General features: G+C 42.1%; 1 protein-coding gene across 1 annotated transcript in view; it reads left to right on the forward strand.

Moving 5' to 3' along the window:
- CASP10 (caspase 10) overlaps positions 1-17,078 on the forward strand; it is a gene marked incomplete at its 3' end in the record, with an annotated part of 45,295 nt that overhangs the window by 10,928 nt on the left and 17,289 nt on the right. Inside the window, exons 2-5 of the mRNA XM_081096153.1 lie at positions 1,455-1,509; positions 2,906-3,259; positions 4,937-5,033; positions 10,594-10,732. Coding sequence (XP_080952279.1) covers positions 2,913-3,259; positions 4,937-5,033; positions 10,594-10,732 — 583 coding nt within the window. The 5' untranslated portion in view covers positions 1,455-1,509; positions 2,906-2,912. The remainder of the gene's footprint in view (positions 1-1,454; positions 1,510-2,905; positions 3,260-4,936; positions 5,034-10,593; positions 10,733-17,078) is intronic.

Raw genomic sequence — 17,078 nt, forward strand, 5'->3', positions numbered from 1 at the left:
GCTAAAAACGTCCTCAATCTGATAGAGGTATGTTTGCTGAGGTCCACCCCTTCCAACTCTCCCATCCACACTCGCCTTGTATACTTGTTTTGTCTATCTCCTTTCGTTCATCCTCTCTATATGTCCAAACCATCTCAACATACCTTTCTCAATCCTCGACACTACATCTTCTTTCACTCCACAACGTTCCCTAACATTAACTTAATAAACTTTACTTAAAGTTTTAAGTCTTAGTTAAACTATAAGTACGTTGAATAAAACTTGATATCATACTTAATAACGATATTATTTATTGATAAAATTAAATTCCTTACAATTTACCTTACAATATCCATGAAATTAAATCATAACAATGACTCTCTCGGGTCCTTGTTTCCAAGATGACCAAGAAAAGAAGGAATAATGGTCTTGCCAAAAAAGGCCAAGGCCATGTGCAGCCTATTCGTTGCACCAACTGCGCCTGGTGCGTGCCCAAGGACAAGGCCATTAAGAAGTTTGTCATTCGAACCTGGGACCCTTTGGTCCTCAGGCCAATGCACTATCCGCTGAGCCAAATTGGCCAGGGCAGGACTTCTCTTTCTTAAACCCAGAGGTTCTCTAGATGATGCCTAGGATCTGGAAATAACAGTTTAACATTTGCTAATAAAGCATAATAAATTTTACTTATTTTCAGAGATGAAGTATCCACGATTCTGGAATTCTTCCTAGAACTTGGCAACATTTGAATTATCGTGTAGTGATTTAGAGCCAAACCTGCTGGGTGAGGTTTGGGTCTCCCACTAGCTCGTTGTGTGACCTTGGGCAAATCTTTCTGTGTCTGAGTTCTCATGTCTTAAAAAAGGGGTTCTTGGGTGACCTAGTGTACAAAGCATGCTTGACACATAGTGATATACTGGTGAGTGTTAGGTATTGTTTTTGTTCTTAGAAATTATGTCTTCAAATTCTCTTTCCTGCTGGACTGAATGCGCTGTGAGGGCAGAGACTGCATCAGTTTTGTCTACTGTTATTTGACTTCTTTGTAAATACCTCAGATTGGCTTATCTCTCAGCTCCCCCTCCACCGCCTCATCCTCTTTTTCTTCTTCCTTTTTGCTTGAAATTGTTGTTGTTAATTTGTAAATGGAGTTGTTGAGAAAAGATTAAGATGGGTGACTACTATTCATGAGATTCTGGGTTTTATTTTAAAGCTTAAGGGAATTTGGGGAAGGAGGTGGTTGGAAAAATGGACGCGTCTGCCTTTAGGAGGTGCTGTTGATCAGGGTTACCCTAATGCCAGCATAGGGAAAGGGGCAGGGAAAAGGCAGCGATGACATCAGCAGGAAATTAATATTAAACCTGAGGGGCCAGTATTCATTAGAGTCAGCAGAAGCCTGGTTTTCCTCCCGTGTAAATGGGAGCTTTCTTGAAACTTGGAGCCCAGAGAGGATCCTAATTCCTTTAAAACTTTGTTTTCAGGTAATTTTCCCAAGAACCACTTACTTCCAGAGGATCCGTGGCATCTGATTTGAAGGTATGTAGTTAACTACTTTCCTCTGCCGGGAGTCATACAGTCCAGCATTTCCCCCTTACTTTCTGTCATAGAAACTTGCAAAAACTCTTGTTTTCAGCAATGGCATGATTTCTGCCTGGATTTATTAGCCTCCTCATGGAAAATGAAAGTTTAAAAAGCCTTAGGAAGGCTTCGACACAGCCTTTTACCGGCAGGAATACGCTCGTCTTCATTCAGGAAGCGAGAGATTTAGGATCTTCAGGAAACTTCAAGGCAAATGTATAATGAGTTAGAATAAGAAGATCCCATGGATGACCCCATTTTTTTGTTTCCTTTTTCTAATAATAAAAGTAATATGTGTTTATTGCATAAGATTTGAAAAACTCACACAGGAACCCAGAAGAAAATTTCTATTTTATATAATTAGACCATCGAGATATAACCACTCTTTGTTATTGATGTTTCATTTTTGCTATGTTCTCTTTCCTTTAGAAAGTAGTTTCTTCTTTCTAAATAGCCAGGTCTTGCATAGTGGATATATACCTTGTCCTTATATGATGAATAATATTACATTGAAAAATGTTGCCAATTTATTGATCCTCTTATTAGTATGAAATTTAGTGTAGAAAAGACCATTTTATACACTGCTTATGTGGAGATATTGACTTAGTTACTTTGTGACTTTCTATATTGATCTGAGCAATCCTTGTCTAAAACCTCCCTGTATTTCTGGGGTCTAGGATTATGGTTATTCTTCCTGTGGGTTACAAACCTGTCCTGTTCTGGTTAGTAATGTTACCTTGCCATCCTTGGGTTGGTAAGCACTTCAGAAATATAAACCCCCGTTGCTTTATTTCTAAACTGTAGGGCATAAATCTAAGTGCAAATTCTGCCATTTGATGGCAATGACTTAAGAATTCCAACCAGACCCTGGCAGCTCGGCCTACGGTAGCTCAGTTGGTAGAATGTCCAACACCGAGGTTTCCAGTTCCATCTCCGGTCAGGGCACAAACAAGAATCAACCAATGAATGCATAAATATGTGAAACAACAAGTCGATGTTTCTCTCTCTTAAGATCAATAAATAAAAAATAATTTTAAAAACAAAAGAGCTCCAACTGGAAGACGAACTCCAATGGAAACTGTTGTGCTGAGTTGTCCTCCATTTCACTCGCTTCTACGGGGACATTTTGATTTCAGAGAAGTCAGGGTAAATGGCTTCCCCCAAAAGCTCCCCGCAGACCTTCCAAAGGGTTCACACACAAGTGTTGGCTATTGGTTTTTGAAATAACTGCACAATCATTTTCCTGTCAGTAATGTTTAAGTTTCCAGGAAAGTCTAGTGCCCGGGAGGGAGGAGGCTGTAGGCGGGAGAGGGCCTGGGAAGTGGAGGCTACCCCGTCTCTCTGTCTTTTCCAGACTGGCCATGTCATCCGGCATTCAGAGTTGGATTCCCGGTCCGGAGGATAACGGTAGGGAGAAGCTGCGCAGAAGGCTTGTGCGTATTGATTCAAACCTTGGAGACCTAGAGGTGCAAAAATTGAAGTTTCTCTGCCGAGACTTCGTCCCCAGCAGGAAGCTGGAGAAGGCCAGCTCGGCCTTGGATATTTTTGACCATCTCATTAACGAGGAGCTGCTGAGTGAGGAAGACCCCTTCCTCCTGGCGGAACTCCTCTACATCATGAAGCAGAACTCGCTGCTGAGGCACCTCAGCTACACCAAAGAGCAAGTGAAGGGTCTGCTGCCCACCCGGAAGCAGGTCTCCCCGTTCAGGTGAGGAGGGGACTGCCATCAGGCAGAATGGGTGTCCAGTTAGGGGCCATTCAGGCCACTGGGCCTCAGAAGGAGACGGGTTTCCTCATAGGATCTCACTAATACGTGGAATGTAATGAACCAAATACACGGATGATCAAAAATAGACCCAGAGACATAGAAGCATGAACCTCAGAGGGAAGGTGGGGGTGGGGTGGGGTGTGGGGAGAGAACAACCAAAGAACTTGTATGCATGGATGCATAACCCATGGACACAGACAATGGGGTGGTGAGGGCCTAAGGGGCAGGGGACGGGATAGGGCTGGAAGAGGTTAATGGGGGAAAAAGGGAGGGCTTATGTCAGTGATGGCGAACCTTTTGAGCTCGGCGTGTCAGCATTTTGAAAAACCCTAAAACTCTGGTGCAGTGTCACATATATAATTTTTTTGATATTTGCAACCATAGTAAAACAAAGACTTATATTTTTGATATTTATTTTATATATTTAAATGCCATTTAACAAAGAAAAATCAACCAAAAAAATGAGTTCGCGTGTCATAGGTTCGCCATCACTGGTCTATGTAATACTTTCAACAATAAAGATTAAAAAAAAAAAAGAGGAAGAAAGAAAGGAGGCTGGGATTAAGATCTCTTGGGTCTCTTTCTTATGGACCTCCTTGGGTGTCTCTGATCAGCAACGCTAGGCGATTTCTCAGCTCTAGGTGCCATTGAGGTGAAACGCTGGGATTCTCGGGCCTGGCAGTGGCTTCCCTCAGCTTCGTATCTCACTGCCAAGGGAAGCCCACCCCAGCACAGCAGGCCCATGCGTTCCTCCTTCCCAGTCTGCACGCCCTCAGACAGTCCTCTCTTCTGGGCGTGTCTGCCTATATTCAGTGATTTGAGAAGGAAAGAATGCATACGAAGCAGAGTGAAATGCCTCTGTGTGAGGGAGGGATGTCATTTATGGTGCGTCTGGTTACATGTTTTGGGTGAGAGAGGTAAAATACAGACATCAGGCCTGTTGTGGTCAGACCATAGACACCACCGTCTTACATGGTCCCCGGACATAGTAGCTGCAGAGACCCTCACAAGGAGGAGCCTTCGAAGTGCGGCTTTATCGAATTGCCTGGGTGATTACGTCCTTCAGGCTTTAACATTTGGACTGGCTCCCAGAACCTGAGCTACCCTCGCTCGGCTCCGTGAGGGAATGCTGGAAATCTGCTGTTCAACGACGGAGGGCTGGTCTCTGGCGTGCAGAGGCATCAGTGTGTGAGTGAAAGAAATATTCAGCTTTCCTGGTGATTCACTATATGACTACCCAGAAGTCGGGGTATTGTCCTTTCTCTTTCAAGAGTGGACTTGACGTTGCCGGGCATCAGGTTCTCTGTGACAAGGGCCTGTAGAATAACCCAGAATTCCTCTAGTGGAGTTGGGAGATGGAAGGCCAAAATTGTGTTCTGTGCTTTCCTGGCACTAGACTTGGAACCAGAAGGCCTGTCCCTACTGTTTACTGTGTTATCATAATTTAAGAGGCCACGTTGAAGCTCAAAGTTTTAGTTTTTGGATCTATAAAGTGGGATTAATCACAGGGCTGTGGTCATGTACCCGAGAGGGAACATTTGTAGATGCACTCGATTCACAGTGCTGTCCTCTGCACGTGAGAGGCTTCATTTGACTCTTTGGGTGTGTGTGTCTTAGAAACCTGCTCTATGAACTGTCAGAAGACATCGACTCAGAGAGCTTGAAGGGCATGATCTTCATTCTGAAGGAGTCCTTGCCGAAAGTCGAGACGCCGGTGAGTGGGTCACACAGAGGCGGGGTCTCTGTGAGCATCGCTCTAATCTGCGTTTGGGAAGATGCTGGGGAGGGTTTTCAAGATGGTGTATTTTTTGTGGGAGACCATATCATCAAAGGTTAGGAATATCGACGTTGGTGTCGAACGGGCCTGGATTCTAGTGCTGGTTCTGCGACCAATTTCTCCATATGTGAGGCTATGATCGAAGATTTCTGCGTCTCCATTTTCTCATGTGCCATGCCAGCTCCTTCCAGCACTGTTGAGGGGATTCAAGAAAATAATGTACATGAGCATAAGGCCCGTATTTGACAAACAGTAACCGTGCAGTACGTGATTAACTGCTACTGACATCCACTATTTTTTATGATACAGAAATAAATGTTCAGGGCACAGCCAAGAAGCGAAGAGGTGGGAAATAAAGGCAGAGTGGGACTCATCGCTCGTCACCTACACTAATCGAGGTGTCTGAGGGAACCGGGTGTCCTTTCCCGTGGACTTCACAGGGTCTCCCATGTAAGGTTTCTGTGGAAATCAAATGAAACAGTTTGAAGATCTGCTTTGCAAAGAGCTATATAGGTGCTTTGAACTAATAGTAATGCGTTTAATGTTAATATAATGCTCTTTGCTAAAATTCTTACTGTATTGGCCATATTTGCTAATATTCTTGCTATATTGGCGGGGAGGTAGTTGCGTGTCTCTCTTCTGGGCCTCAATACTTTATATTTTCTCTTTTGACTCCAATAGCAGCTTGTGGCAAGCAAGTTAGTTGATTTCTGAAGGGACCAATTTTCAAAGTTTACCCTGTAACATGACTTTGTGTTATTTACCTGCTCTTTTAATTAGATTCTAAGTTGTATAACATTTCATAACATAAAAAAAATACATGTGGCATATGGAAGTTATGAAATGTATCCCTAAGCGAATAGCCATAAATTCCCCCATTCAACTTATGAATGAGAACCTCACCAATTCTCTGAGCCTTCATGTGTAGCCACCGTGTCACATTCTCTCTGAGCAACTGATACTAAATAACTTAAAAAAATAACCAAGGATTGGGAAGCTGTGATACATGTGGTAGGTCAAATGAACACCATGCTAGTAATTCATTAAATGTGTTTCTTGGTGTGACCTGAGCAGGTTATGTCTCTGTTTTGGCCATAATCTTTGAGTCCTTTTTTCCCCTTTTCAGAGCCCTCAGGGATTTACGCCTTTTGTGTCCTTTGATTGGTTATCTCTAGAGCAGCGTTTCTCAACCTGTGGGTCGTGACCCCTTTGGCGGTCGAACGACCCTTTCACAGGGGTTGCCTAAGACCATCTTGCATATCAGATATTCACATTAACATTCATAACAGTAGCAACCTTACAGTTATGAAGTAGCAACGAAAAGAATTTTATGGTTGGGTCACAACATGAACTGTATTTAAAGGGCCAGAAGGTTGAGAGGTCCTTTTCTCCCACAGATTGGTTGTGAGTTCCTTGGGGGTGGGGCTGAGCCTACTCATCATTATCACCCCAGAACCTTGTGATGCAATCTACCCTTTTCTCTTTCCTTTTGGAAAAAACAAACAAACAAACAAAAAGCCTGAACTTTCTGTTTATGTGATTTTACAATGAATAACTGGGGGGAGTGGCAGGATGAACTAAACCTCCATGATCGGGGGGTGCAAAGATATATTTATGACATTCTCGTTGTTGCCCCTTGTCAGAATTTTCTTCCTTAGATAGCCCTGGAAGTTTTGATAGCTTCCTGTTATTGTGTTATTTTTTTTACACTTTTTTGTTGTTGTTTTGTTGTTACCTGAGGACATTTTTTTCCATTGGTTTTTAGAGAGAGTGGACAGAGAGAGAAAAACTTCGATGTGAGAGAGACACATCGATTGGTTGCCTCCAGCACGCACCCTGATGGGTGGGAGGTTGGGGGTAGGGGGTAGGGGGTAGGGGCAGGAATCGAGCCTACAACCGAGGTATGTGCCCTTGACTGGAATCGAACCTGCGACCCTTCAGTCTGTGGGCCAACCCTCTAACCATCAAGCCAAACTGGCTAAGGCTTTTCTTTCTTTCTTTTTTTCTTGAAAAACATGCACCAAAATATAAGTACAGTAAAATGACACAAAATAAACATACAACTAAATGAATTATTATAAGGCTAATATCCTTGAAACCACTACCCAGGTTAAGAAATTGAATTTTGCTAGCCCTTCCAGAAACCCCTCCATGTGCCCCATCCCAATCACAGCCCCTTCTCCTTCCCTGGAAGCATCCACTGTCCTGGCTTTTATAGTAACCAGGGTCTTACGTTCCTTTATGGTTGTATCACCTACCTGTGCATCTCTAGACCTCAATTTAGTCTTGTCCAGTTTTTTTCTTTGAAGTGTCCTTTAATCTATAGGTTAAACTCCCCTCCCACAATCCCTTTCTTTTGTTTAAAATGTGTTGACGACCCCGAGGACAATTGGCCCATGGAATTTCCCCTCGTCTAGGTTTTGCTAATGTGTGTGCTTGGTGCAGTGCAGCAAGCTCTTCTATCTTCTGCTTTTCCTGAAAATTGGCAACTGAATTCAGAGGCTTCAACAGACTCAGGTTAGATCTTTTTGACAAGAACATAGTGGTCTTTTGTTGCATCCTTTCATTGGGAGGTCCAGAAATCTTGGTTTTTTCTCTCTTTTTTTTACTCCTCACCTGAGGACCTGTTTCCATTGATTTGAGAGAGAGAGAGAGAGAGAAAGAAGCAACAACACTTTGATGTGAGAGAGAAACACTGATTGGCTGCCTCCTGTATGCGCCCCGCCGCCTGGAGACTGAACCTGCAACCTGGGTGTGCACCGGGACCAAATCGAACCTGCCACCTCTTTGTGTACAGGACAGCGCTCCAACCAGCCGATCCACACCGGCCAGGGTCTCTCTTTTTTGATATTAGCAACTATTGATATTTAATGGTTTTATATATTGACTCTTTGGGGGTTGCAAATGGGATTTTTGAATTCTGTACTTTGTTTCCCCCTTGTCTATTTGGTTACCTGGTGATACAGTTTATATATAAATCCTAGATTCTTTTATTTACCCAGTGTTTATGATGACTGACTGGTTCCCTGTCATTCTCTGAACGTGACCCATTATAAAAAACCAGTTTGAATTCATAGATTTAAACATATTTGATGGATTTCAGTCTATTGCAATTATTACCCTCATTGAAGTTCACATTGTCCCATTTTTGCCCAGTGGTAGCCTCTTCAAGTTGGTTCCTGTGTCATTTTTACATGAATTCAGTGTGATTATTTACAACAGTTGAAAATTTACTTTGCAGGTACTATACCTATTATCTTCCCCCCTTTTTTTGGTTGCACTATATCTACATTGTTAGAGTACATGGCTACATGTGCATATACTACACAATCTTCTTTAACATTTTTATTTATTTTATGTTTATACTTTCTTATAATCTTCATTTAGTTCTCTTTCTACAATTAAATATATAGGTGTGGAAACCTAGAATACCTTACAAAGGTCATTTTTGTTCCACTGGCCGGTAAAGAATTTATTTCTCAGATCGAATTTTTTGCAATTGCAATTGCAGATAATGTAGCCTTATTAAGTCCTGGTATGGAAACTCACCAGCACTTAATAGACTGCATCATATATATACACACACTCCAATGAACTCGTCCTCATCCTTATGTTACTGCTCTACTTCCTTCTTCTCTCTACTGCCAAACTGCTTGAAAAAATAGTCTCCACACACACACACTCCACTCACTCAATTCTCGATCACATTCCATGCATTCCAGTATGGCTGCAGCTTTCATCACTCCAGCCATACTATTCCTGCTGAAGTCACCACACAAGCCCACATAAGCGGATTTTTAGTTTCTCATCATTTTCCCACATGGTTTTCTTTGCCTGGAATGTCCTTTTCCATGTGGGCAGTGAAGCATTAGTCATCCTCCAAGGTGCAAGTCAAGTCTCTCCTCCCATGGGCAGCTGTGTGAGGCCTGCTGTGTCGAATAGATGATACATTATTGAGTGGCATCAACATTTAAGTCATCTTTGACTCTTTCTTCACTTCTTCACCCACTTCCAATTGAACTTCAAAACTCACCAAATTGCAACTCAGAAATGTTCTCAAGTCCAGGGCCTCCTCTGCATTTCCACCACCAGGTCTCGATCATCTCTTCACCAGAGTATTTAGCCTTTCTGCCAATATTTTCTCTCGAATCCATTCCTTCTCCAACCTATTCCCAAAGTCTCCTATTTAAAAACAAATCTATTCATGTTACTGTTCTTAAAAACTACTATTGTTACCCCTTGGGCCATGGGACACTTGCCCAAGCTTCCACATGGTGTGTGTGTTCTTTCACCGTCTCTTATCAACCCATTGCTCCAGCCATGACCTGGCTCTCGCCCATGGTTTGTGCTCAAAGCCTTCTTCTCAATATCCTGCACACACTGTCCCTTTTCGACTGTTCAACCATTCATCATGTCTAGAGACCTCTTCCCCAGATCCCACTCTGCTAATAGTGTTCACTTTATGAATATTTTCTCTTTTCTGGGGCTCTAGTATAATTTTGTTCGTATATACTTTCTTTCAGAAGCAGCTTAATACATTGAGAAGCCCTAATCATTGAAAAGATTTGGTGGCTTCTGTCCCATATGTAATTCAGTATTAAAATAATACTAGCCAATTTGAGCTTTTCCCAGGAGTACTTATGAGATTTTTCTTTTAAAATACCAAATATAACATTCTTTCAAAAACATTTTATGTCATTTCCTTGGTGCCTCTGTTTTGCTGCTGAGTTAAAGGTAGTACAGCTCAATGGTTAATGAAGGAGACTTCACTGCCACTTACTGGCTCTGTGACCTTGGACAAGTTGTCGACTCTCTCTGTGCTTCAGCTGTTTCATTTTTTAAAAATATATTTTATTGATTTTTTACAGAGAGGAGGGGAGAGGGATAGAGAGTTAGAAACATCGATGAGAGAGAAGCATCAATCAGCTGCCCCCTGCACACTCCCCACTGGGGATGTGTCCGCAACCAAGGTACATGCCCTTGACTGGAATCGAACCTGAGACCCTTGAGTCCGCAGGCCGACACTCTATCCGCTGAGCCAAACCGTCAGGGCCAGCTGTTCCATTTGTTAAATGGAGATTGTAGTAGTATCTACCTCACTGAGTTGTTTTTGAGGTTAATATCTGGCAGGCACTGAATGGCATGTAGTATTCAGGGTGTTTCAGAAAATGTATACACACTTTGAATAGTTATAAAAGCAGTGTTTATTAAGATACATTTCATTTTCAAAATGCGATTGAAATTACAGACATGATGTGTATACATTTTGGGGGAGACACCATATATACTAGTATACTGGCTTTGGATATGAATACAGATTGTATAGAGATTGACTTGGTCATACCTCCTCCCCCACACTATTGAACTACTCTGGGATAAACAACCCACCTTATTCATCCATGCAAAACCTGGTGCCTCATGGCCATGTAGGCAGTGTTTAATGAATGAATGGTTAATCAGTAGGCAAGTAAATGTGACTCCATTAATTCTCTTGCAGACCTCTCTAAGTTTCCTGGAACATCTGGAGAAACAAGCTAAAATAGATGCAGATAATCTGACCTTACTGGAGGATCTCTGCAAGACTGTTGCACCTCATCTTATGAGAAAGATAGAAAAATATAAAAGAGAGAAGAAAGGTAACTGACTAATGCTTACTTGCTTGCATCAGACCATCGGAATTCTTAAATTAACTGGTCACGTGTGATGTTATCAGTCTGATAATATTCTCTGGGAAAGCCAGAACTCTCCTGAGCTTGTTTATTCAACTCATTGATTGAGTGCAGACTTTGTGCTAGACACAGTTTTAGAAGCTCCTCTTGGGAACTTGTATTCTAGTGGGGGGAAAGTACTTTTAGACAAATATCTTCTTATTCTTATGTGAGAGTGAGAGTACAGGAAATCAGTTAGAATGAAATAACGAAAAAGGAGGCAGGATAGCACAGGGAGTCTGCTATGGAGTCAGATTGCCAGGACACCATTTATTAGTGGTGCTGTGGCCCCTGCCTTAGCATTTCTACGCCTCACTTTCCCTCTCTATAAAATCAGGTAATGATAGTACCCGCCTCATGGTTTTTCTTGAAGATATGAGTTTTATTGTATTTTAATTAATTTATTGTTAATCCTCATCCAAGGATATTTTCCCATTGATTTTTAGAGAGAGTGAAGGGAGGGAGACAGAGATAGAGAGAAATATCGATGTGAGAGAGACACATTGATTGGTTGCCTTCCACATATGCCCCTATTAGGGCCCGGGATTGAGCCTGTAACCCAGGTACTTGCCCTTGATGGGGAATCAAACCCGGGACCCTTCAGTCTGAGGGCTGACACTCTACCCACTGAGCAAAACTGGCTAGGACTTGAAGCTATGCATTTTCTAATTCCTATGAAACGCTTGTCTGGCACAGAATAAAGCATTCAATACATGTTTGTCGGAGAGGAGAGTCATGAAAACTTTCCTATGGTACTCTCAGAAATTACTATCAGAGAAGAAATTTATTATTCTACCTTTCTGTTTTGTAAAGGTAGGATTGCTTTGGTATAGAGGCAATAGCACAGGGCAGAAATCAAACCTGGCTGCCTCACCGTGTATCAACTTGTGAAAAATTTGTATTTCTCTGGGTCTATTTCTCCACTGTTAAACAAGAGCTACAGATAAAAACTCCTGAGTATATTTAGGAAGCCTTTATGCCACACCCATATTTACTTAGGTGAATCAATCTAGTGTGCAAATTTCTGTGGTTGAAAGTGAAACTAGCCAAAAGGAAACTCCTCTCTAAGAATTCTCTAAATACAAGATGAACTTTGGAACAAAATATATTGTTGTTAAAATGATAAACTCTCAAACCACAACTACAGCAATGAATGAATGTATAATTTAAGTAAAAGTTATGAAGAAAAAAATGCAGGTCTTCTAACCAGCAGGGTATCAAGTGAGAAATAAAAAGCAGGAAGTTGATGTTGAAAGTATATTTGGAATCCTCGTCTGAACTCTGAGGTTTTGTTTTACGATCACATTGCCATTTCCTTGTCATGTACCCGACATGAGGTAAACATAGGGCAGGTGGGCAGAACTCTAGTTTTCATGTAGTAAGTGCCTCCATGAGTCTTGAGGGCTGAGCTTTAGATCAGAAGAATTCTAATTTTGACTTTTCTTATCCACAACCTACCTGCTGTGTGGTCTCCTTTGGGTGTTGAAAGAAAAACTCGTGTTTTCTTCTACTAGCCCACCAGCACCCCAGGAACACCTCTGACCCCAGATGTGTGGGGTTTTCCAGACCCAACAATTCTCTGTGGACACCAACTGTGTGTCCCACATTTGACTCACTTTTGACACGAACCAGAGTTAGCGCAGACCCTAATGCAGCCGTGGGCAAACTACGGCCCGTTTGAAATGAAATGAATAAAACTAAAAAAAAAAGGACCGTACCCTTTTATGTAATGATGTTTACTTTGAATTTATATTAATTCACACAAACACTCCATCTATGCTTTTGTTCCGGCCCTCCGGTCCAGTTTAAGAACCCATTGTGGCCCTCGAGTCAAAAAGTTTGCCCACCCCTGCCCTAATGCCATTAGTGAAGGTCTCAGGCCCCCAAGACTGCCCCCCCTTCAAATGCCAATTACAAGTAGTGGGTCCCTAGAGTACGCACAGCATCTGTCCGATTTGGGTACAAGCCCGTGGGTCTCATGATCCCCACCTCAGGTTCAATAATTGGCTAGAATGGCTCCAGGACTCTGGAAACCTGAGTCCTTGCTAGGTGACTGGATTATCAGGAAAAGAAACAGCCAAGCAGAAGAGATGCATAGGGTGAGGCGGGGGAAGGACCATGGCGCTCCCAGGCTCTCTGGGGGCAGTTCACCGTCTCCATGTTCACCAACCTGGAAGAGCTGTCCCATTTGTATCTGATTAGGACAGAAGCTCTGCTTAAGAACCACCAGGATATCTTCCTCAGTTTTCTTGAGCCTTCGTGTGACTTAGTATTTTAAAATTATTATTAAAAGATGTGTAATAATTATAACAAAAATTAAAATTAAATAATGACAACAATACAGAGTATAGAAGGTAAAAGTCTCTCTCTTCTCCTTCCTCCACTGACAGCCCATACCCCAGAGATAACCACTATTTGGAGTATATTTTTGTAGCCTTTCTTCTCTTTTTTTTTTTTTTAAATATATTTTATTGATTTTTTACAGAGAGGAAGGGAAAGGGATAGAGAACCAGAAACATCGATGAGAGAGAAACATCGATCAGTTGCCTCCTGCACACCCCTACTGGGCATGTGCCCGCAACCAAGGTACATGCCCTTGACCAGAATTGAACCTGGGACCCTTGAGTCCGCAGGCCGACACTCTATCCACTGAGCCAAAACAGTCAGGCTTTCTTCTTTTTTTAATTTAATTTAATTTAATTTACATTTTTAAAATATATTTTTTATTGTTTTTTTTCCCATCCCTATCAGTAATTGCTTTATTTATTTATTTTTTAAATTAAATCTTTATTGTTCAGATTATTACAGTTGTTCCTCTTTTTCCCCCCATAATTCCCCTCCACCTGGTTCCCCCCACACCCTCTGGCCTCACCGCCCCCCTCCCACTGTCTTCACCCCCCCTCCCACTGCACGATTTTTGTTCAGTCTCTTCCCGCATCCTCCACGCCCCTTTCCTCCCCAAGAATAGTCAGTCCACTCCCTTTCTATGCCCCTGATTCTATTATAATCGCCAGTTTATTCTGTTCATCAGATTATTTATTCACTTGATTTTTAGATTCACTTGTTGATAGATGTGTATTTGTTGTTCATAATTTGTATCTTTACCTTTTTCTTCTTCTTCCTCTTCTTAAAGGATACCTTTCAGCATTTCATATAATACTGGGTTGGTGGTGATGAACTCCTTTAGCTTTTTATTATCTGTGAAGCTCTTTATCTGGCCTTCACTTCTGAATGATAGCTTTTCTGGATAAAGTAATCTTGGTTGTAGGTTCTTGGTATTCATCACTTTGAATATTTCTTGCCACTCCCTTCTGGCCTGCAAAGTTTCTGTTGAGAAATCAGCTGACAGTCGTATGGGTACTCCTTTGTAGGTAACTGACTGTCTTTCTCTTGCTGCTTTTAAGATTCTCTCTTTGTCTTTTGCTCTTGGCATTTTAATGATGATGTGTCTTGGTGTGGTCCTCTTTGGATTCCTTTTGTTTGGGGTTCTCTGCGCTTCCTGGACTTGTAAGTCTATTTCTTTCACCAGGTAGGGGAAGTTTTCTGTCATTATTTTTTCAAATAGGTTTTCAATATCTTGCTGTCTCTCTTCTTCTGGCACCCCTATAAATCGGATGTTGGTACGCTTGAAGCTGTCCCAGAGGCTCCTTACACTATCTTCGTGTTTTCGGATTCATTTTTCATTTTGCTTTTCCAGTTGGGTGTTTTTTGCTTCTTCGCATTTCAAATCTTTGCCTTGATTCTTGCGCTCCTCTGGTCTGCTGTTGGGAGTCTGTATAATATTCTTTATTTTAGTCAGTGTATGCTTAATTTCTAGTTGGTCCTTTATCACAAGCTCGAGGGTCTCATTAGATTTCTTGAGGGTCTCATTAAGTTTATCGGCAGTTTCTAGAAAATTCTTGAAAAACCTTAAAAGTGTGGTTTTGAACTCTATATCCAGTAGTTTGCTTTCCTCCATTTCTGTCATTTGTGTCCTGTTTCTTTGTCTCCACATTTTTTTATGCTTCGCTGTGTCGATAGAGTGGCTTTCTGTGCTAGGTGTCCTATAGGGCCCAGTGGCTCAGCCTCCCCAATTACCTAGGGTAGACACTCTTGGTGCAGGACTTCTGTGCTGGAGACACCCCTCTGGGGCAAGACTTGCTTCAGTGGGGCTTTGTTGCTCACTGAGTCTACCCCCTGAGCATGTCCTTTATGGATCCAAGGAGCTGCAATCTGGATGGTCCCACTCTGACCACCGGGCACACTGGCTCCTGGATCTCTAAGGAGGTGCTAATCTAGCCTCTTCCTGAGGCTACCCAGCAAGAGCTCAGCTGTGAAGCAATGCCCTGGGGCCTTGGGCCAGCTGCAGTTTGTTAGGTAATTATCAGATTGCAAAGGGCCAGGCCTTTCATATGCCAAAGCCTCCGTGCAGGGCTTGGGCGTGGCAGGGTCCCAGGGGATCAATAGGGTGGAGCGAGCAGTTATGGCTGCTCTCAGTCCTGCCCTCAGAGGCCCCGCTTCTCAGTGTCCTGGCAATTGCTGCAAGCACCTCCCAGAGAAAGCTGCCCTCGAGGTCCGACTGATGCCAGACAGTCCAGTTTCTCCCATATGAGTGTGGGTCCCCAGAGACTCGCCCAGAACTGGAGCTCAGAGCTTAAGACTCCCTCCCAATTGAAAAAGACAACCGTGTCCTCAGCTGCCAGCCCTCTCCGCATGCACCTTTGTACCTCTGTACTTTACTTCCGCATCGCACCTCCTCTGAGTCTCGGTATGCTTTTCTCTTTCCTTCTAGTTGTAGAATTTCCACTCAGCCAGCCTTCCTGTGGTTCTGGATGATGTCCGTTCCGTCTTTTAGTTGTATTTTTGAAGTGGTTGTGCGAGGCAGCAATCTCTGGTGTTTACCTATGCCGCCATCTTGGTTTCTCCTATTTTTTATTGTTGATAGTATTACAGATATCTCCCATTTCCCCCTCTTTACCCACTTCCTGCTAGCCCCTCCCTAGGTCAGTGATGACACACGGGTCAGAGGTGACACACGAACTCATCATTTTTTTTGGTTGATTTTTCTTTGTTAAATGGCATTTAAATGTATAAAATAAATATCAAAAATATAAATCTTTATTTTAGTATGGTTGCAAATATCAAAAAATTTATATATGTGACATGGCACCAGAGTTAAGTTAGGGTTTTTCAAAAAGCTGACATGACGAGCTCAAAAGGTCCGCCATCACTGCCCTAGGTCTTCACCACCCTATTGCCCGTGTCCATAGGCTATGCATATAAGTATATAAGTTCTTTGGTTTATCTTTTCTTATCCCCCCACCCCACATTGAGGTATGTCAGTCTGTTCTATGCCTCCATGCTTTGGGTCCTATTTTGTTGGTCAATTAATTTTTTTCATTAGATGCCTCATGTAGCCTTTCTTCTTTATAGAGACAATTGTGTGTGTGTGTGTGTGTGTGTGTGTGTGTGTGTGTGAAGATTAATATATATTTAAGTAAGGTCATGCTAATCATAGTCCATACTTTATTCTTACCCAAAATATCTGAGATTTCCCATAGCTCATTCTTATTAATGGTTCCACAGAAAATACATTTGATATACATATAATATTTATTTAATTACTACTTTATAAAGCTGTGGTACATTTACACAATGAAATACTACACAGCTGTAAAAAAGAAGGAAATATTACCCTTTTTGACAGCATGGATGGACCAGGAGAGTATGATCTTAAGCCAGTCAGAGAAAGACAAATACAATATGATCTCACTAATACGTGGAATCTAATGAACAAAATAAACTGATGAACAAAATGGATACATGGAATAGACTGGCTGGTGCCTGAGGGAGGGGGCTAGGAGTGACTGGATAAAGAGTGAAGGGATTAGCTAAAGAACATATATGCATGGACATGGACAACAGTGTGGTGAAGGCCAAGGGAGGGGCAGAGGAGGGGTGGAGGTGGGCAGAGGGCAGGAAATGGGGACACCTGCAATAATGTCAACATTAAAAATGTTTAATCAAAAATGTATTAAAGACTAAACATTGACCTAAGAAAAAGGATTTTCTTTTTTTCTCTTTCTTCTTTCCCCTTCCTTACTTCTTTCTTTCCTTTCTTGTTCTTTTCTTTCCTGTTTTTCTTTTCTTTTTCCTTCTTTTTCTTTTAGTTGTTATAGTCTGAGTTCTGGCTTTGATGCTGAGGCAATGCTTTTGTAATCTCTAGTTGGCAATTATCTGACGTTGTAAGCACCATATGTTTAGAAATGGTATCTGGTGAAGTATATAGTAAATT

The sequence above is a fragment of the Myotis nattereri genome, assembly GCF_964212035.1.
Source record: "Myotis nattereri genome assembly, chromosome: 7".
NCBI classification, from domain to species: domain Eukaryota; kingdom Metazoa; phylum Chordata; class Mammalia; order Chiroptera; family Vespertilionidae; genus Myotis; species Myotis nattereri.